The 20,438-nt window shown below is 47.6% G+C and overlaps 1 protein-coding gene across 11 annotated transcripts in view; it reads left to right on the forward strand.

Annotated features, from left to right (window-relative positions):
• Nucleotides 1-20,438, forward strand: part of RAPGEF1 (Rap guanine nucleotide exchange factor 1) — an 89,974-nt gene that overhangs the window by 51,923 nt on the left and 17,613 nt on the right. For 5 of the 11 annotated variants that reach the window (XM_066980800.1, XM_066980799.1, XM_066980796.1 and 2 more), the window contains 4 exons: nucleotides 467-970; nucleotides 7,347-7,549; nucleotides 10,314-10,472; nucleotides 19,768-20,049. In XM_066980800.1, coding sequence (XP_066836901.1) covers nucleotides 467-970; nucleotides 7,347-7,549; nucleotides 10,314-10,472; nucleotides 19,768-20,049 — 1,148 coding nt within the window. The remainder of the gene's footprint in view (nucleotides 1-466; nucleotides 971-7,346; nucleotides 7,550-10,313; nucleotides 10,473-19,767; nucleotides 20,050-20,438) is intronic. The other 6 variants (XM_066980797.1, XM_066980802.1, XM_066980805.1 and 3 more) reach the window with 4 other exon arrangements.

Raw genomic sequence — 20,438 nt, forward strand, 5'->3', positions numbered from 1 at the left:
GTTACTGTAGGCGGTTCTATGCAGAATCACATCCCGTTGGATAGGAAAAAGCGCAGGGGAATGTGTTCCCTAGCTATAGATGATTGTGTTCAAACTCAATTCAGCTCTCAAGTGGAATGTTTGGTTGATTTCAACCTTGCCTGCAGACATCAGTAGGAAGTAGCAGCCCTGGTAGACTTCTAGGAAATAAAAAAAAATGTAAATATGAAATATAGTAATGTCTGCGGTGACCTACCTATTGAATTCGTGTTTTTTGTTTGCTAGCGTAAAGAAATAAGGTAAGAGTTTTATTTAGTCTGGACTTTACTGAAGGTATAGCAAGATGGTCCCTGTTGCAAGGAGGTAGCACTCTGATTAAGAGAACAGCTTAATTAACTGATGGAATGGGATGGGCAGAACTGAGAAGGGCTGACCAGGAACAGAGAGAAACTAACGGGTGATTCTCCTTTCCTCCCTGTTTAACCAGATCAATCCGATCACTATGACCCGGACTATGAATTCCTGCAGCAGGACCTCTCGAATGCTGATCAGATACCTCAGCAGGTGCCAGGTATCCTCAGCCCCTTGCCAGAGTCCCTGGGCGAGTCTGGCTCCCCTTTCCATGGACATACTTTCCAGCTCCCACAGGGCAGCTCTCCTCCGCTGGAATTTTGCAGCCTCTCGGGAGCTGCGCAGCCAACAGAGACTCCTCCAGCTTTACCAGAAAAGAAGAGGAGGAGCGCAGCCTCTCAGACTTCAGATAACTCAGGCTGCAGGATCTCGTATGAAAGACACCCTTCACAATACGATAACATCTCAGAGGATGACATGCAGAACGCAGGGTCTGTCGCATCAGTACCCTTCACACCACTTGCTGCTGTTTTGCCCTTCCAGCAAGGAAACTCTTCAGCACCGGTTGAATTAATGGCTGACTTTTCTAACAGTGACCCAGAGAAGCCACCACCTCTGCCGGAGAAGAAAAACAAACACAGTAAGCAAGTTCTTGTGTTTGGGTATTACTTTTATTTTTGCCTTTCCCTTTTCTTGCAGTTGCCATACTTCTGATGACCACTAAGTAATGGTGACCCCAAGCCCTTGCTCACATGGGGATAAGTGTCAAAATCGCTCGTGGTCAGTGTCACAGGCATGGAAGGGAAGTGCCAGTCCTTTGGTGGACAGGGAGTGACTGAGCCTGGAATGGTCCAGGCCCAGGGGAGGTGGCAACGTGCAGCATCTTCATTACTTCAGTGTTTGCATGTGTGAAGCTCTGAGACACTGTCTTCCAAATCCTCCTGGTTTGTCTTCCCTTTTTATGTCCATTCCTTCCCCTCTTCCCCCATTTTATGAATGTTTTCCCAGTGCAGAAAAGAATTGGGTACTCTCCAAGAGCTCAGAGAAAGGGCTGCTTTTCTGTCCAAAACTGAGCATTGCCAGTGCAGTTATTTGGCAACAGGAACATGGTCACCCACACAGCTGAGCAAGACAACCCTGTTAACCTCGTGTCCAATACTGCTGTTCTGCTACAGGATCTCATTTCCTTTGGACGCCTAAGATTTTCCCACATCATTAAAATGGGCAGCCTCTAAATGCAAAGACTTGCCATCCCCAGCCAGGCTCCTGGCACACCAGTGCCGACTGCAGCTCAAGCTTGTGACCTTATTCTAATTTTGTTAATGTTCATGGCCACAAAAATGTGAAACCTTTTGCCAGAAAAGCAGCCATACTGATCTGACAAGGAAGGCCGCGGACTATACAGTGAGATCCAGCAAATGTTGTTTTACTAGTCACTGGCTAGCTGTGCCTATGTTGCATATGTGCCTGTACGTTGCATGAGAAGGTAGTGCATGCAGCTTCTGGGGCAGCGGCGTTAAGCTGTATGGCTTGCAGCCCAAGTGAAGAGATGATTCAAAAGTGCTGAACTGGCCTTCTGACTCATTTCTGCAGTTTTTCACTGCATTTTCACTGGGAATAAGGTGGAAGTGAGATTGGCGTGCTGTGCTACAAGGTCCAGGTTTTGTCCGTTCCTGTGTAGTTTACTGTGACAGGCACTTTTTTAAAAGAAAAAAAGTGCATTGGCTTGAATCATCTCCAGTATGTCTAAGTGACCGCTCCATGTACAAACCTGGGATTTTCATCAGATCACAAGGCCTGACCCACCTGAAAGTGAGGGTCGGGTTGTGGTAGTCTGGTTGTAGTTGAGTGTCCCCAAACACAGACAAGTTCTTCTGTCCCTTGCTGGTAAGCAAACAGTTAAAAGATACAGAAAGCAAGTAAAAAGGAGCTGAGATGCTGGTTTGCAAATGACAGAAAGGAAATAAATGCTGGCACGGTGCACAGCCAGGGCTGTTTGTTACGGTTCCTGCTGCTCTAAATACCTGCATGCGGCATCAGCTGCAAGGGGATGGGTACAGAACCTCCTCGCCGTAGGGTCAGGCCACGTGGGCTCTGCATATGAATAACGAGGGCCGGGCTGGATGGTTTTACATCACGCAGGCAGGGATGGACGCAGGGCCATGTGCCTCTGTACACGTAGACAGCTTTAGTGGGGAGAGGCGCCTGCATGGGCCGTGGATAAGAGGCAGTTTGACAGTTGAAAGAGAGACCTGGGCTGTTTACTTTTCTCTTTAAGCCCCACGTCTTTGTTTTCTCTTATCGTATAAGATGTCAAGGGGTTACTTAAAAACAATTTTAAAAGCTCTCTTCTCCTTTATTGCCCATGCACACTTTTAACCTCAATAGCACGGCCTCGTACGTGAATTTTCTTTGATGTTAGAACAGAGCTAACTGTCATCTGGCACTATCAGAAGCTCAGGAGATTGATCAGATTGCATTGTTAAGAAAAGTAGAAGCTGTTATCTAATGTGTTGACAGCTCTGCTGGTCTGATAAAGCATCCTTGGTGCAGGGCTTGTAGTAGTGCTCGGGTGATACCTGACTGCTGCAGGTTTTTAGCTGCATTCATGTGACACTAAACTTGTTTTAGATTGCCTTTCCTTTGCAGCATATCACACCACAGATCTGTGGTTGTTAGTTTTACTTTTATTTTCAACATAAAAAGGGCAATGAAACATTACTCAGGCCGTATGGTAGCGCCCAGGATTGGGGGCCTAGAGGCTGATTCGTGTAGATACTCTTGTGTAATCACGCAGATGAGGCGATGCTGCTTCCACAACCCCAACAAACTCCTGGAATCCTGAAGAGATGCATGAATTTATTAAAGATCTGGAGCCGTCACAAATGCGACTTGGTTTTAGTCCCTTTGTTGTGGGTCATCCTTTGGTGGTTGGCAGGAAATGTTGCAGCAGAGGCTTTGATGGTCTATTAATAATAAACAGCAAATCCAGCTTGAGTTCACCATGTGTACTGCTGGGAGCTGTGCTCAGAGGGACCTCCAAGAGTTGACTTCTCTATAATTTAAACAGGGGAGCGGTAAGCCTTTTAGGCTGGCATGAATTGTGCTTTTACTGCGCTGTACACGCTACTGTGCTAAGGGCAAATGACGCCAGCCTTCTGCTTGAGCACCGCTCGTGCTCCTGCTGTACAAGACACAGACAGGGAACAGCTTCTGCCATGAAGAGCCTGGAGTCAGAAATAGCAAGATCCTCCCCCCAGCCAGCTTGCAGACTGGTGGCGAGGCACTTATTCATGTTTCCTTCCCTGTCAGTGGGAACAAAATGCAGCCTGGTGCCCGGCAAGCAGCTGGTACTTAACTGCAGGAGCCGTGCTGAGGGCATTCTGGGCTGAGCCAGCGTGTAATGGGAGCTCTGAAAAACAGCTCTCCTCCCAGAGGTGACAGCAAAGACCGGCTCCTTTGACCTTGACTTCTGCACCGAGTTGACGTGTGGTGTAGCTTAAGAATTTCCATTATTTTGGCTCTTGCCTGTGTACGTGGATCTGTCGCTGCTGTGCGGGGCTGGTTGTAACGCAGCCTGCTGACACAGCACCAGAACCTTCGGTGGGTTCTCTTCATCAGATACTGCTGTGCCTTATCTGTATTGCAGATGCACCTTCTTGCTCATAATCTTCTAGGAATTCCTTGCAGACCCCAGGAACCACAGGTCCAAGGGTGTTTTCATGACACAAAATGGTTTGCTGCCTTTTTTCTCTCTGCTTCCTGGACCAGCAGCTGCTCCTGCCGGCTGCGGAGCTCCCCCAGCACTGTTAGCGGCCGCCTGGCGCAGTGAGAGCAGTACCTGTGAGTTTTACCATGTGGGCAGAGCTGGTGTACACCACAGATCCCCGAGCAGCTCCTTCAGAAACGACAGCCGAGGCACTGCAAGCACATTGCAGGGAAGGTGTTCCTAGCCGCAGTAGCCACAGTCAGTTGCTGTTGTGTTTTTTTTTTCCTTTCTCCCCTTTCAAATATTTTCTGCCTTGGTTCAGAACTGACATAAGCTGGGCATGGTGCTGTGGTGGGAGAGGTTCTCTCTGTCTCACTCCTCCCTTCTCTCCCGGGTGCTGCTTTCAGACTGTGTCACTCCACCCGGCTGCTCACGGGTGAGGTTGCAGCCCCCATCCCCTCCCTCTTCACAGAGCCACTGCAGGGCGTGCGGCCGATCTGAGCCGGTGATGTAATTTCCCATCTGCTTTTTAAATTTCTGCCCTGTTAAAAACCGCACCAGGGAGGGGAGGGGAGAGAGAAGACCCTTCGCAAACAGCAGCCTCAGGAGTGCTGCCTTAGTATCCTGCTGAAGATGGGCAGCATTTTAACCATGCCTGTTTTAATTTACGCTCTGCAGTCCCTACTTCTGAGCCAGGTTTGTATTTCACCATCCCAACTGTTTTTTGCTTCACCTAAAAACAGAGATGAAGACAAAGCAGAAGCAGAGGCATGCTTGCCTGCCTCGGACGAGTAGTAACAAGCAGGGCACGGGAGCTGCCCTGGCAATGGGATGCATTAGCCTAATAAAGAGCCGAGATAAAAGAGCTCTTCATTATTCCCTTACAGATTGAGTTAAGGCTCTCAGCAGCATTCAGGCTTCCTACCTTGAATTACAGTAATTCAATTTTACGCAAGTATCTAATGTGTTACCCTTTTCGCCAACACTTCCCAAGTCCGTACTGCCAAACAGGCTTCTGAGCCCAGGAACTCAGCTATTGATCCCGAGCGTTGTCTTCGGATCTGAGCACTAAGTGTAGCGCTGTTTTTGTAGGTAACTCTGCACAAAGGCTTGGTCTCAGTTTAGCAATTTCAGCTGCATTATACCAGCATTGCCAAGCCCAAGTTCTTGGCTTTTGTCCTAATCAGTTGATGAGCTCTCAAAATGTGGCCTTTTCCCTCGAGCTCTTGTCCTCCACCCTTCTCCAAGGAGTCTTGATCCTTAGTTCACTTTTGCTGCTAGGGAAATATCCCAGAACTTACCCTCCAAAGTTGTTGTGTGGTACCAAGGCATTTTTGGGGCGCAGGTATTAATGGGAATACCTGAGTCAACTGAATTGCAGATACTCAAAAACACTTATTATTATAGTAATTCTCTATTTTCTGTACCAAGACTCCAATCCAAGACGAATGGTTTAAACCAGCGAGGATGGTGACTGTCATTTTGGTGCAGTGCTGGGAAGCCAGGAGGGTGGCCGGGGGAGGAAGAGGAGCAAGGCGCACATGGCAGGGGTGCCGAAGGTCAGAACTGCAGCAGCCTTGGCAGAGCTCTGCAGGAGCTGGCAGAGCTGCGGGACACGGACAGGTTGTCCGCTGGCAGCCCTGTGTGGGGTCACAGGACAGGGACAGCAGGTGTTGCCGGTTGGGATTGAAATGTACCGGCTGAGCTTTCCTGCACTCTGTTTTTTTTTTTTCTTTATTCTGTTTTCTGGAGGAGGGATAGCATTCTGTGGGAAGGGGCAGCTGCGTTAGCTCCATTTCTAAGCAAAATTTAAAATACTGGAGGGAATCTGAAAAAAGGTGCGAAAGACAGGTGCAAAGCGACTCCTTCCTGCCGACACATTCGCACGGCTGCATCCTGTTTGAAGCAGGCCGGCCTGTGTCTCTCATTGACAGGTGAACGGGGGATTTGCCTTGGAGCTAGTATGGGAACCAGCTTCGTGATGTGCAAACGCTGCACTGTGATCGCTGCATTTATAGCTCTCGCTGAAGCCATCCGTGCATTTCAGCTGTACAACTAAAGTGCTAGCAGAAGCTGAGTAATCGCCTCCTGATGACCAAAGTTACAGAAACTGACAAGTGCGTGTTTATCAGGAGGGGGCATGAATGATCAGAGTGTGTTGTGCTTGATAGCATATTTACAAGAAGGCCCTAGTTAGTTCTTTTTATGACACTTAACTACAACTGTTGCTCCAGTTTGCAGGTATGTAGATTAAAGTTATTTATTTAATTTCCATTTATTACATCATAATTCTGGGGTTTTGTAGTAGTCTTCCGGTGCTCCTGGGTGTCTTTCTCCCTCTTCCACACTAAAATACTGCAGCAGAAGCTAATCTTTTGTCAGAGCTACGCAGGCAGACCTGTGTGCTTTTTCATAGATTTTTGAAGGATATTTTACAGATGCAAATGTGCTCCGAATGAGATTTGATCCCATTTAAAACTTCCATCAAACTGCATCTCAGAAGTGCTTTAGAATCAGCTGGATTCAGTTGCAAATTCGGAGGTGTGAAGATGCTTTAGAAAGGGACAGGAGCGAAGGATGTTGGATTTGAGCTCATGAAGGAGGAAGGCGAGGTCAGTGGCACTTCTAAAAGGCTAGACTCTTGTGCCAGCAGTGGCACATGAATAGCTGAGGGACAGGTGCGCCCAGTCTTGCGTGCAGGTGTTTTCCAATAAGTTTGATCAGCTGCTAGGTTGGGGAAGGGTTGCAAGCCCTCTCATTCTAGAAATCATGCTAACTACAGGTAGGAGACTTACGTAGGCACAGGAATTATTACAGCTTTGCTGTCAAGGTTGCATCTTTGTGCAAGGTGATTTGTATCTCCTAAAAGCAGACCGAAGTCATTCTCTTTCTTTTGGTGACCTGGGGCATCAGCTGTTGAGGAATATTCCCCAAATTGCCCCAGGTTACACGAGGAAGGGGTTTGGTCTGAGAGTTGGTAAGTCGAACTCCTCAGGTAGCTATTTGGAGACATCACTGGTTTAAGCAAAACCGGTGCCAAATTCGTTTGTGGCCTGCGACCATTCTCATTGTGTGCTGGCTTGCAGGATGGGAAGCTCACAGATTCTTTTCCTCCAAGGTGAATGGCAACCTGCTGTGCGAGGTACCGCAGATGCCTTGCTGCCGCTGCCCTGAAGCAAAGCCCAGCTGCAAGAACAGCGTGGCATCGCTCCTATTTATTCCGAGGGTGGGCGCCGTGCCTGCTTGGGGCAGGGCAGGCTGCAGCACGCAGACCAGAAGCAGTGAGTGTGACCTTTTTGTGTTGCAGTGCTGGCCTACATGCAGTTTGTGGAAGACTACTCAGAGCCGCAGCCATCCATGTTCTACCAGACCCCGCAGAACGAGCACATCTACCAGCAGAAGAACAAGCACCTCAGGGAAGTCTATGGCATCAACGACTCCTTCATCAGCTTAGAACCCTCTCAAGACCTGGCACCTCCACCCGCTCTCCCACCGAAGCAGCGGCAGCTGGTGAGTGACATCCGTGGTGCCCGCCCCAGCAGGGCGCAGCAGCCTCGTGGGAGCAGCTCTGGGTTTGCTGCCTCTCCTTCTGACGGGCTGCGGTTGTGGGAGGATGGATGTCTCATTGGTGTCGTCCACCTCGTGTTCCTTGCCATCTTGTTAACACGTTTTTAGGCATTTTGCATCATCTACTTTGAGCTCCTGTGCTCCTTTCTAGCCCCGCGTTCAGACTGTTCTCCGTCAGCTCTGAAAGTCCTGAAATGCCCTGAAAATGAAATGTTAGTCTTCCACATGGCACAGCTGAATCTGTGCCAGACTGGAGGCTTTGTAATGACGAGTGCTTTGAAGATTTTGACACGCTGGGCAACACAATTTTTGAGAGATAGCTGCACTGTTGTTCCCAATGTTGTTTTGAATTTGTTGTCAAGGATGCCACTAATAATAACCATTTAAACATAATCACTGCTTTTATGGCTCAGTCTTTGCCAGAGCCACAGAACCCTGGTACAGCCATTATTTAACTCGTGCGTGTTTTCCCCGCATCAGCCCCCATGCGAGATTCAGGATTTTACCTGGTTTGCACAGTTCTGTGGCTGTAGGAGCCAGTGGCACCCTGCCTTTGTGTGCCCCAGGGCTCTGGTGGTGCTTTTTCAGTTTGTTTCGGTTTGGCTTGTTTGGTGAAATTGTTTTATTTATTTGCATTTAATGAGAATGTTAATTGCCTTCTGAAAAATGGAATTTCCTGGTGATCTTTTGGCCATTTCAGCCTACTGGCACGTAAAGGCACGTCCACAAGTGTATGTGCATTGAGTTGAACACTACGGTGAGCCCCATTTTCCACATGGGGGATGAAGTCCTGGCCTCAGCGATGGCAGCAGCAGTTTTATTTCCAGCCTCACTGGCTGAAATAAAACAGATTTTGTCCTATTTCTTTTTAAGAGCCTTTTTTTCTTTTCCCTTTTTTAACTCCAACCTTAGGGGGCTTGTTTATATTATTCTTTATATTACCTTTTTCAAAGAACAGCTAAAATGTTTTTAAAATGCATCTTTTTTGTCGATGCTATCTGACTGACATTGGCCATGGCTTTAATAAAACAGGAGGAGATGCTGGAGCAGAGCCATGCTCTTACCATCGTGAGGGCAACTGTTGCAATATGTGCTGCTGTTATCTGTGCTAAAGTTTGACTGTCCCAGAGAGCTACTTTTTAATGAAACGGGAAAAGCTACACAGAGTTCTAGTGCGGGAATTCGCATAACTACATTCCTTTGACACAGATAGGAGTCCTAAAAAATGAAGTAACATTCCTGGCCAAATGTTAAGTAAACTGAGTATTATGCAGTATTGCTTTGTGGGGGTGAAACCTTAAATGCCCCGACCCATCCAATTTTTAGGGATACAGAAGGCTCTTCAGGACTCCTCTCTGAAGGGTCAGGCACTTCCCCAGGGGCTCTGGTCCCCTTGTCAGAGAGATCCTTGCAGGGTCCCTTGTAGTCCCTTGCCCTACCTCCTCTCAGAGGTGACCGTGCCCTAGTGACAGTTCCTAATGATGACATGGTCTCTGCATGGTCATGTTGGGTATGTAGCAAAGCACAGATTTCAAGCTGGGTCCTAATAATTGTTTATTACTGTGATCATTATTGTGTGGAAGGGAAATTCAGCTCCTTTTTTGAGTTTGTCAGCTGAAGCAAAGCATTTCTTTGCTGCCCTTTAATCATTGTCTGGGCAGCCAAAATGTCACTGTTTTGCCTTCCAGGCATTCTTGTAGTCTTGCAGGCTTGATATTATCAAGGTGATGCTCTGCCTGAAGCAGAAGTTTCTTAAAATGCAACCTTGTGGCCCTACCTTCGTCTTTCAGCTGGGAGAGTGGTGTGAGCAGACAATGGCTCATTCAACAATCACTGTAAAAGCCATCAGACTCTATTGTTCCTCTGGTCCTGCTGCCCAGGGAGATCCTGAAACAGCAGATCATGTGGACATCAGCTGCTCCAGCAGCAGGGAAGGTTTGCTGGATGGACTTCTCTCTAAAATAATAATTAGGAAGTCCTTTCTTGCAGGTTTCATATCTTGTATATAAAATATTTGCATGTTATATTCGACAAGTCAGGGCTGAGAAAGCCTAGGTACAGCTTAGCCTCCCTCAGCCCCTTACTGCAGTGAATTCAGGTGAAATTCCTGATAGTATTTATTATTTACTGCATAATATCTCCCTCTTGTGCAAACGATGTATAGTCTTGGGTCGGACTGAAAACTCAGTGGGCATCGTTTTTATCCAGTATCCCCACAGCACCCGTGAAGGCCCATAGACCACCCTGGAGAGTCCTGAGTTTTCAGTCTGCAGATTGCCTAAAAAAAAAGCTAGTAGTCTGCAAGGGATGGCTGCTTAACAGCCAGAAGGAAGAGCCACGTCCCTGCTGGGCAGCAGCTCGTGCCCATACCAGCTCCTTTGGGCATCTGTCCCCAGTGTTACGGGGCAAAAAGGGCGGCGCGGACCCAGCAGCTGTCCATGGGTGAACTGGGAGGGGGAGGTGGGCGTTTATTTTTAGGGGATTTGTGAAACAAAGACGATTCGAACTGTGATTTTTGTCATGCCTCCTGAGCTCAAGAAGGGTGTATCAGTGTGTCTGGCGCTGATGAACTGTATGAATAGCTGTTTGCTTAGCAAGCCATTATATGCATTGTTTTACTGTTAGCATTTCTTACCCTTTATTCATAGCTTTTTCTGTGCTTTCTTTCTTTGTTTCTTCTGTCTCTCGCTTTCTTCCCCGTCTTCAGCAGGCCTCCTATGCTGCCTCTTCTTTCCCTTCTGTCTCCTACTGTGTCCAGCAAACTAAAGTGCCCTTCACCCCCGAGGACACCGGTGCCACTCAGGGCCTCACTATGTCAGTCTCTAACTCCTTTCTCAACCGGCACAGCTCCTTTCCTGTGCACTCGGTGAGTCGCTTTCTGCACTTCTGTAACGTGTGTGTATTTGTGCCAGTGATTAAATGCTCGTGTGCCAACCTGTGCTTATGTTCTGGGTAAAGAGAAAAGTTCTTTGGGGGCTTTGGAACTCAGTAGTAAGCAGCCAGGTGATAAAAATGGTGTGTAAATCTTATTAAATGAAATGCGCTGCAGATGCAGCTTTCGTTACTGTATATCCACATCTGGATTGACATTTGTGGAGAGGGACTGGCAGGGGAGACCAGGCCTGTGTGCTAAGGCACACTCCCATGACCTACATGTTCCCCAGGCTGCACGCTGAAACTGCCAAGTCTTTTTGTTCTGCTGCATAACGTCAGCGATGTGGATGAGTCGATTAAATGCTGCCGTGTGAATCTGGCCTTTGGAGGAATAACGAGCCGCCATCCCTGAAGTACACGGGTTTAGGCAAATGCATGGAACAGTGGCCACACAGCTCCTTACTTTTTTTCTCTGGAAGATGGCCTCTACCACATCTTTCATCTTGTATTTGCTTGTCCGCTTCCCTTCACGTCCCCCTGGTCCCAAACAATCTCTGTAAGCTTGTATGGTTTGCTGACGAATGAGCAGGGTTTCTTCTCCTGCAGCTCTGGTCTGAAAAGAGAACCACAGGAGGAGCCGAAAATGATTTAAATTGAAATAATAATCTTAAAGTACCGCTTAAATCTGTGATCAGCTGCTTAAATTAAATGGTAGCAATAACGAAGTGTTAATGTAATGAAATTAAATCGAACCATGGGATTCCAACAGCTCAACAGCGTGAGGAGCGCTTGCATGTAGGGCTGCATGGTTCTGTGCTGATTGCCTGCCTGATGACAACTGAGAATAGATTATTTTTTAACAGTAGCTTGGATATTTAGTAAATTAGATTTATTCTGGAGAAATTATCAGGCAAGAGTTAAGAAAATTCAGGAGTGTTTCAATTAGTTTAATACTAAATATTTGAAAACTGTATCCTCACACTGTCACTGCTGTCTTTGCATTTCAACGCTTACTCGTTCTCTAAAAATGAATGGCAATGATGTTATCAGCTGGGTCTAAAGAAGAAAGTATTCAAGTAGAGTTACTTCACAAGCCATGAATTAAAGCTTTCAGCTTCCACTTGTAGGAGAGAGAGCAGTATCATAATTGTGCTGCATAGCTGGAAAGGCTGGGGTGTGGTAAGGTTACTGCTTGCATGAGTCCGTGAAAAACAGTTTTAAAAATTGAAATAATGCAAAAGTTCTGAATTGTACAGCTTTCTGTTTGATAGCGGTCCTTGCAAAGATAACAGAAGTGTAAGACCAGGTAAAAGCACTTCACTATTTTTGTTATAATTGATAGCCTATAAATATGATGCTATAACATTCTAAAAGTATGTGGGCAAGTTCACTTTAAAAAGTGTCCTGGTTAGATGTAAATGGTTACTGCATACTTAATTATTTTGACTTGTTCTAATCTTGCTTTGGAATACCTTATTCTGAATAGATTATTTTATGAAATGTTAAAACTTCATTAAAAATCCTTACTCATTTTTGCAAGGATTTGGTAAAGGGAGAATGAATGAAGCATGAGGAACGAGGACAGTTTGGCAATGCACTGTCAAATGCACAAAGGAAATAACTGAATTAAAAGTGGTGACTTTTCCATTAATGCCTTTAATTTATGGTAATCTCGTGGTGGCTCATGACTCTAGCTGGTTTATTTTTTCACAGGCAAAAATGAGATTTTACACCTTTGACAGTGACTCTTTGTCTCTGAGCTGCAAAATACCAATGTCCTTACATGCTTCATAGCTGACCCATATAATATCACAGCCATGGTTTATCCCATTTTCCCTGTCCCTAATGAGACAGAGAAGTGAAACAGCTGTCAAGGTTTGGATCGCTCCCAGGGTGACACCCTGCATTCCAGCACTGAGGAGGACCTCGGAGCCCTTCTTGCAGTCTGCTCCGGAGCATTGCCTGGCAAAGCCGCCTTCCACATGGGGGATGCTCCAAGCTGCACCAGGAGCACTTCGTGTGCATTGCTTTGCTCTCCTGTCGTTTTCATGCCTTCGTTTTTTCCGCTCTTTCACTCAGATGAGCACTGTGGTGAGCAATAAACCTGTTAAGAGCTGAGCATTAGCAATCCACCGGTCCCAGCAGGGGAGTTAATGCGAGGAAGAGCACACCTTTCGTGCACCAGCTAACTGAGGGGTTGGCCTCCTACGTACCCAGATAATCAGTGGTGATCATCAAATCTCTCAAAATGATACGTCTCCTGCGTTAATCTTTATCCCTTCTGTACGTGAACAAAAACCCTCCTTAGGTCAATGCCAGGAAGTCGGAGCTAATAAACCAAATGGCTGTGCATTAACACAACGTGAGCAGCGCTCTGCAGATTTCCAGGCATAGCCAAGTGTCAGAAAGTGCCCCGTGCTTTTTTTTGTTCCCATGAGGCTGGCTTGGGGTGGACAGCAGGAGTCAGCCCCAGGAGAACACCTAGCCCTGTACCAATCTGTTCATGTGAAGGCAGCAGGAAAGCCAAGCCTGCACCGTGTTTTGCATGTACCTTATTATGCCTATGCACAAAGGAGCAAGTACTAACTCCTTACTACTGACTTGTAGGGCTTAAAAAGTTCTTTTCAGACGGTGCTTTGAAGAAATGGAAAAGAAAAAAAGTGAAGGAGTTCAGACCATCTTTACTCTCTTAATTTGTAATTTGTGAATTTCTTTTCCAGAATCCTGACTCTTTTTTTCTTTCCCCTCAGAGCTGCAGACGCTGCTGCAGTCCAGAAGCCACCAGCGCTCTGTGAACCCACTAATCGCGCTTTTCCCTTCTTTGCAGGAAATTGTGTCAGAAGTAATAGCTTTTACTGGATAGAGGCAGATCTTAAGCAACTGGATCAAACCTCATAGGTTTGGCAAGTTGGGTCTGTTTTTCACCGAGTCTGATTCGTGTCTAGCCTCTGTGCCAGCAAGGGTCATGTTTGTAGCGTGGGCTGGTGCTGTAAGGAAACACAGCATCATCGTCCCCACTGTTACGCCGTTAAATCTCACATTGCCGGGACAACTGGATCGTAATGTCAAGAGTCATTTTAGGGATTCCCCTCTCTTTTGAAAGCAACTCTCTGTTGCTAGACAGTGGGGAAGGAGGTATGCAATACGAATGCATCCTGCTTCGCATCCTAAACTTGGTTTGCAGAAGTCTTTCCCCAGCAGATCTCCTCCCTCCCTTCCTGTTGTGAGACAGAGATACTGTCCTTTTCATCTCATTGTGCTGTTGACTGGAAATGGGTGAGCAGGTTTCCAAATGGCAGGAATCAAATCTCATGGCTTCCTGGCAGTGGGGGAACTCTGCACTGATAGAAGAAATCGTTGAGGAGACAAGATACACTGCTATCTGTCTACATAGTTTCCACCAAGGACCACAGAGAGACTTGCATTCACTTACAACTAGGAAGCTTTTTGTTGAAACAAGGGATGCCGTTGTTTTCTCTGAGTCCTGCAAATGCCACTAGTGGAAATTTGGCTGTATCCTCCACTATGGAGAAATATCTTACCTTTCTCAAAATGCTGTTTTGTCTTGTGTTTTCTTTTTAATTAAAAACCATTTCCAGTAACTGCCAAGGAACCAAATTGGCCGCCTGCTTCCAACAGAAAGCATAAGTGATTTCCTTATGAAAACTCTAGTTCAGCGCTTCTGTTTTCACTTGTTCCCACAGTTCTGTTGCAAATTGGGAAAATGCACAGAAAATTCACAGCAACTGTTTCTCTTTCTTGTGTGTGTGTTCATGCATGTTCAGGAAAAGGAGGGTCAGATAAGCGTTTAAAGACGCACGCAATTCCGACATGTGCTTTGCATGTTTTCCCCACCTTGCTCCTATTTATGTAGCTCAGTTCCAGTCTGCAACCCAGACTGCAGCTCCAGTCCTTGGCAGAGACTGAGTTTTTTGGATCCATATGGTGCTCTGATGGTGGGAGCCACTATGAAACCAGGACCGTGAGATCACAGTGTGTTAGTTCCTTTCTGTCCTAAGCAGGATTTGGCTCCTTACTTTGGAGCAGAGGGAAAGGGGAAGCAAGATTTGCATCCATTTAAGCAGCTGTTGAGTGCTGAGTATTGTTTTGCCTTTCCTGTTTCATGTTCCTTTTGCATTTATGTTCATTTCCACTGCCTGCAGCAAGCCTGCATGGCGGTATTAATAGTGCTGTTGTATGCCAGCATTGCTGAATCCTGCTTCAGAAAAGCACTTCCTCCAGCCGCTTACATTTATCTGCACTCTGTCTCTGCATAGGTCTCTAAACAGTCAGCGTGCTGATTTCACAGGCCACATGCCACTTTTTTGGGTGGCTGGCTTTAGGAGTCTCGTCTTCACCTCCATGCTCTTCCTTTGAAAGATCTGTCAGATACGGTGGTATTGTTTACAGGACAAACAGGAGCCGATGCTGTACTTGTGATGAGATTGAGTTCTGATAGTTTCAAGAGAGATGCATGATAGCATGGTTAGTAAGTCTTGCAAATGTTTTCATCCCCCCACCCATTTTCACGGCAAGGTTGTACAAGAAACCCTCCCTTAAGAAATTCTCCCTTAAGGAGAGTTTGGATGTTGTGTTTTTGATGCAGAAGCCAGGAGACCCTTTCCCAAGGGAAACAAAAGCCCCATCCATCCATCTGCTGTGCTAACCACTATTTAAAAATAGCGAGGTCAGCCGTGCAGCCGGGTCAGAGGCTTTGCCGAGAAACATTCAGGCACGAGGGGTTACTGCCTTTCCTGTGGCAGTGCTTGAAGCCGGTCTGTTGGCAGCCTGTGTTTCCAGCCATTCATTGCAGGAGCATTTCCTTCCTCATCAGCAAAAGTACCTGGAAGTCCGGCATTGTGTCATGAGATAGGAAGTGTTTTCCAATAGTTGTCTGTGTAATTATATTCTTAGGGTTTGTGCAACGCCCAGGGTTTTGCGAACACAGTTCTCTGCTGTTAGAATTTGGGCATCCAGTTCTGGCGCGTTGCCCACGTTTCTCTCTTAATAGCCTTAGCAGAGGAGATCTGAAAGATTGATCCTTTCCTCTGATAGCTTCGTGTTTTGGAATTCTGATGCTCTATCTGATCTGGGAGTGTCTGGCAGGATTGCAGATTAATTTGGCAGAAGTCGGTAGGGTGACTGAGAAGGCTTTGCTTAAAAGGTAAAGACTGGGGCTGCTGATGCTGCAGATGCTCTGACAGCCATTTAATTGAATTCAGCTCTGAATTTAGGATGGAGATTGCTGTTGCTCGCAGTCAGTGACTGCCCATAAACACCCTTCCTCCCTGTTACTTGGCCAGCCGTGCCTAGGGGGTGTTGAGAAGCATCACTCTTTAAAAAATAAGTTTGCTGTTAGAGAGTTTATCTCCTGCCATCTAATCCAAATAAACGTCTCCAATGTCATTGACCTTTGGGACATCCTGTGACGCCCCCGTTAAGGATGGAAAGCTGTTCTAAAACAAAAAAATGAAAGGCAGCAACTTGGGGATGTTGAAAGATGCCATCTCTGGAAGATCCGCGTGCTACGCTGGTGTCAGTGTGTGTAAACTGTCAGGTCTGGGCAGGTCGGCTTCCCGCTGTGCTCAGGAGATTGCTTCTCGCTGAGAGCATGCTTTGTGGGAATGCTTCCCAAGTGACAGATAGCTTTTTATAAATACACTTTACTGGTAAGAGTAGAGGGATCTCTCTTTGCCGTCTCTTCTCCCTATTTGGCCATTTGCTGTCGCAGGTCAGAATCCCCTGCAGTGAGCGACTGTCCCCTGGTCCCTTGCTAGGAGCCTGGCAGCGTGGTCTGCGTTTGGAAAGAGGAAAACATCGGTTCTCAAAGGATCTGGTTGCTTTCTAGCTTCCCAAAAATTATTTCAAATTATTTCACCTAAAGCAAAGCCGTGGAGCAGGAGGTTATGTCAGTACAGACATAACCGAGGCCTTACTGACCCTGCAAAAAACCTCTAAGAAGCAGCATTTTAAAAAGCACTGATTAGTTTCCAAGATAAACTGCTGCCTGTGATTTTGTGGGGCCAGGGGAGGACTAAGTTGCTTATGACAGTTGTCTTGAATGGACTCTCCCCTCCCAAAATAAGCGTGGATTTTACAGGATGGCGGCTTCCCAGAGCCGTACACCGCCCAAACCCTGCGGAAGCCATCGCAGCAATTCCTGCTGCAGCTGCCGGCTGGGCTGGGCCGGGCTGGCCAGGGGCGCAGCAGGAATGGGTGCCATATGGACATCATCTCCACCGCAGGGTGTTTTTCCACTTTCAAAGTATGCTGCATTCTTGGCTCTTGTCCCAGCATGGCTGCATAGCTGGAATTCCCGAGCTGCTTGCCGGGGAGGAAGGAGGGCTCTTCCTGGCTGCCTGCTCCGAGCTGCAGCCGTACAGGACCGGGAGCTGAGAGCAGCCTGGTTAATGAATGCCAGCTCACCAAAGGCTTCCCGGGGCTGTTCCCTTTGTTAACGGCATGCTGAGAGCGTGTCTGCACCGTGAAGTGATTGATCACGGATCCCATCATGAAGATTAATGCGTTCTCCTGGCTACCTGGGCCTTAAGCTGGTACTTTCTACGCACCTCGTGCCAAGATATTGTTTTGAAAGGCGCACTGGCGAGGCCAAGGGGAGATGAATGTGTACAGATTGTCAGTAGTAACGTATCCACATTCAGAGTTTTAAAATTGATGCAAAGTTGTGCTATATTTAGGCCTAAATTGCCTTCGAATTGGCATTAATGTCTCTGAAACTCTGCAAGTCAGAAGCTGTGCAGATTTTCCTTCCCTAGCAGCAGTAACTCGTCTCCCCGAGCTGCTAGCCGAGCCTGCAGGCTGCACACCACGCAGCCCACCGGCTGCCGAGCCTCCGGCCCCCGTTTGGCCTGAACTAACCCTGCCGCTGCCCTGGCACGGCGTGAGCCCTTCGCAGGGTGCCTGACTGTCCCCAGGCGATGCGATTGAGGCCAGGAGTTCCCCTTGCTCGTGGTCTGAATGAGCTCCGCTGCTTCCCTGCAAAACCCCGGCTTTTTCTCCAGGTTCAGCAAGTCGGAGACGGTAACTTTTGGGGGTCCTCGGTGGAAGATGTCCATCAACTGCAAAGGGAAGGACAGGAGGGTGCCTGGTGTAGGGTGCAAGAAGCCCAGCAGTGGAGGCGCTGGGACGCAGCCCCCGTTGGAGAAAATCATTTCCCTTATGGCAGAGTTTCATCTCACCACTGGGGCAGCAGTTTGCTGGGCGCCTTCTCAAGCACCATTGCAAGAGTGTTTGGTGGGAGGTCCATGTTCTTTGTCTGCTCTGCTCCAATTCTTTCTATGGGGACTGGCCCAGGACTCGGGGCATTAGTTGGTGCATTAGCAGCAGTGAGATCATGGAATAAATAGCAGGGGGACGGGGCAGGCATAATGAATCTGCTGAGCCAGGGTGATGTCATGAGCCTGGAGTCTTACGAGGGATTTAGTGTTTTGTGCCATGCAAGTGAAAATGAATAAATGTAGAGCATTTATCCGGGCAGAAAGTAAATACGGAGATTAGAGTTGTCATTGTCACGAGGCAGCACCACGAGCGGACGGTGTCCCTGGAGCCGGGGCTGCTCACCCGTGAAGAGACGGGCAGGAAGGGAGAGGAGCCTGTCCTAGAGCCAGGCTCCTTTCAGCCACAGGCATGTGGTAGGATTTGCATTTTGATTATTCTTCAGTAGTCTTTTAAGCTCTCTTTCCAAAGCATCTCCCTCTGCTCCTCTGTATTATGGCCCGCGATTCGTCTGGGGCCCCTAGACGGCACTCAGAGCACAGCCGGACTCGAGGCACGGCGGAGGGCAGCCGCTGGAGGATTGGGGTGGTGGAAGGTAAAGTCTAGCCGTTGACCTTTGTTTCCTTTCCAGCTTGTCGTGGAAAAACTTCTTTGCCTGGGCTTCAAGCCTGAGGCAGTTCTCTGTTCAGATTTTTAAGCTTACCTATTTCAGAGGTAGGAAAAGAAAACCGACAACCACCACCAGGGTGTACTCAGGTGATGGACGGAGCTTTGATTTTGTCACCTGCTTAATTCCCCTGAAAAAATGTAGCCTGAATTTTCCAATTCATGCCTTTGTTTCCTTTCTTTATTTTTCTTTTACCATCACAGCAGTGTCACTTTTCAGCCAGGTTTGAGCAAGGTGTGCGTGTGCTTCCTGAGAGCTCTGCCGTGCCCTGTCCTGCAGCAGGTTGCTCGAGCAGGCAACCACCTCACCTTCATTTCAGCATGGTGTTTTTGGGTGACGTGATGCTTCCTAAAGCTCCTCTCCAGCAGGTTTAGCATTGTTGTCTTTTTTTCTTTTTTTTTTTTTTTCCCCTTCTCTCTCTCTCTGGTGGGTGTCAGCTTTGCTCTCTTGTTGTTTTGGAGATACCCTGGTGGTAAATCTTACTAGCACCAGATGTTAAAAGACAGAGGATTGCTCGTGTTTTTCTTGGCACAATGTACTCCCACTGCACCCTGTTTAATATTATCTGAACAGTAATCTGATGATTAGGAGAGATAGTGAAATAAAGCTTTATGTAGATGATCTCTTTTCATCTCTTCAACTGACTTTTAGAGCCACTGCATTAAAGGATTGGTTTGATAAGGAATTCATTGCTCCTGAGGGCAATTATCGTTTTTGCTCCCAATGTTTCTCAGACGGAAAGGAGTAAAAGCATCTACTGTTGTAATCCCCTTTATCCTTCAGTGTAGCTTTGAAGACGGGATCCAGTCACTTCTCACTGGGAGCTGTGTGTTCTGGAACAGACTTGACACAGGAGTTGTTAAATTACAGGGTTGGAGCAAGCGGCGTCTTAAATTTGGATCCTGTGGAAAATCCCAGAAAAGCAACAATCCCCAGCGTACTTCTCTCTGTTGAGACACTTCCAGCCTGCTCACAGTCATGGTTTCTGTACGGCTTCACATCCTTTCAGCCACCCAAGCGCCTTCCAGGTGCACGTTGTCATTAAGGGCTGAAACCCAGGCTTTCCCCCCTGCCCGGCTGAGGCTGGGTCCCTGCAGACAAACACCGTTGCCCACCTTCCCTGCCCGGCTGCTGGTGGTGTCAGGACTCTCCTCGCCGTGAAAAAGCTGCCTGCTGGCCCAGGCGGCAGTTCCTGCTGGAATGGGGGGATGATAGAATAACGCTCCCTCTGCTGGGGTTCGCCTCCCGGCTGGGAGGTGCCGTTGTTGGAATTGCCTTGTGCTGTCACTGCTGAGCTGCTGCTGATCTAATTACTTTTTCTTTTGTCTGTCTCCTTCCTTTTCCCATCTTCCTTGTTTGTGTCGTCCATCTCCGCGTCCTGTAGTACAAGTCTGTGTTTAGGTCCTACTCCCAGGACTTTGTGCCTCACAACCAAGTCTCCATACCTCCTTTCCTGTCTTCTACCTCCTCGTCCTGCTCCACCCCGCCTTTCCCCCCCGTCCATCCGTCTCAGAGCTCTGACCTAGCGGTGCCAGCCACGGCCAGCCAGTCTCCCAGCGCTGGGGATGTGCCAAACTCCTCTTCGCAGGAGAGCAGCTTTAACGGGAATGCTCCTGTCTGCCTTCCTTCTGAAACCTCTTTCACTGATTCTCTCCAGACGGCTTCGGTGAGACTATCCAAAGAGATGATAATGCACCTTAATGCAAGGCTGGGGGTTGTTTTTGTTTTAAAGAAATGTCGCTTGTATTAATACATGCTTAAGCTCGATGTGATCTAGCCCGGTTTCCAAACTCGTGTGTGAATGCAGAGAGGTAATTTCATACAAAGATTTCTACAAAAAAATGAACCTCATGGGTTTGAGAAAATGTTAATAAAACATAAAATGGAAACATAAAATGTCAAATGCTGGTGAAGGGGAGAGGAAGAGAGGTTGCTCTAGCTTCCTGCAATTGTGATACAAACCAGAGGAAGGTAAAGGGGTGTTGTGAGGTTGGTAGTTTCTAAACGCAGGCTCCTAGCAGCGGTTCCATCCTGCAGCTGCTGCTGTGGCAGGAA

The sequence above is a fragment of the Anser cygnoides genome, chromosome 20 (genome assembly GCF_040182565.1).
Source record: "Anser cygnoides isolate HZ-2024a breed goose chromosome 20, Taihu_goose_T2T_genome, whole genome shotgun sequence".
NCBI classification, from domain to species: Eukaryota; Metazoa; Chordata; class Aves; order Anseriformes; family Anatidae; genus Anser; species Anser cygnoides.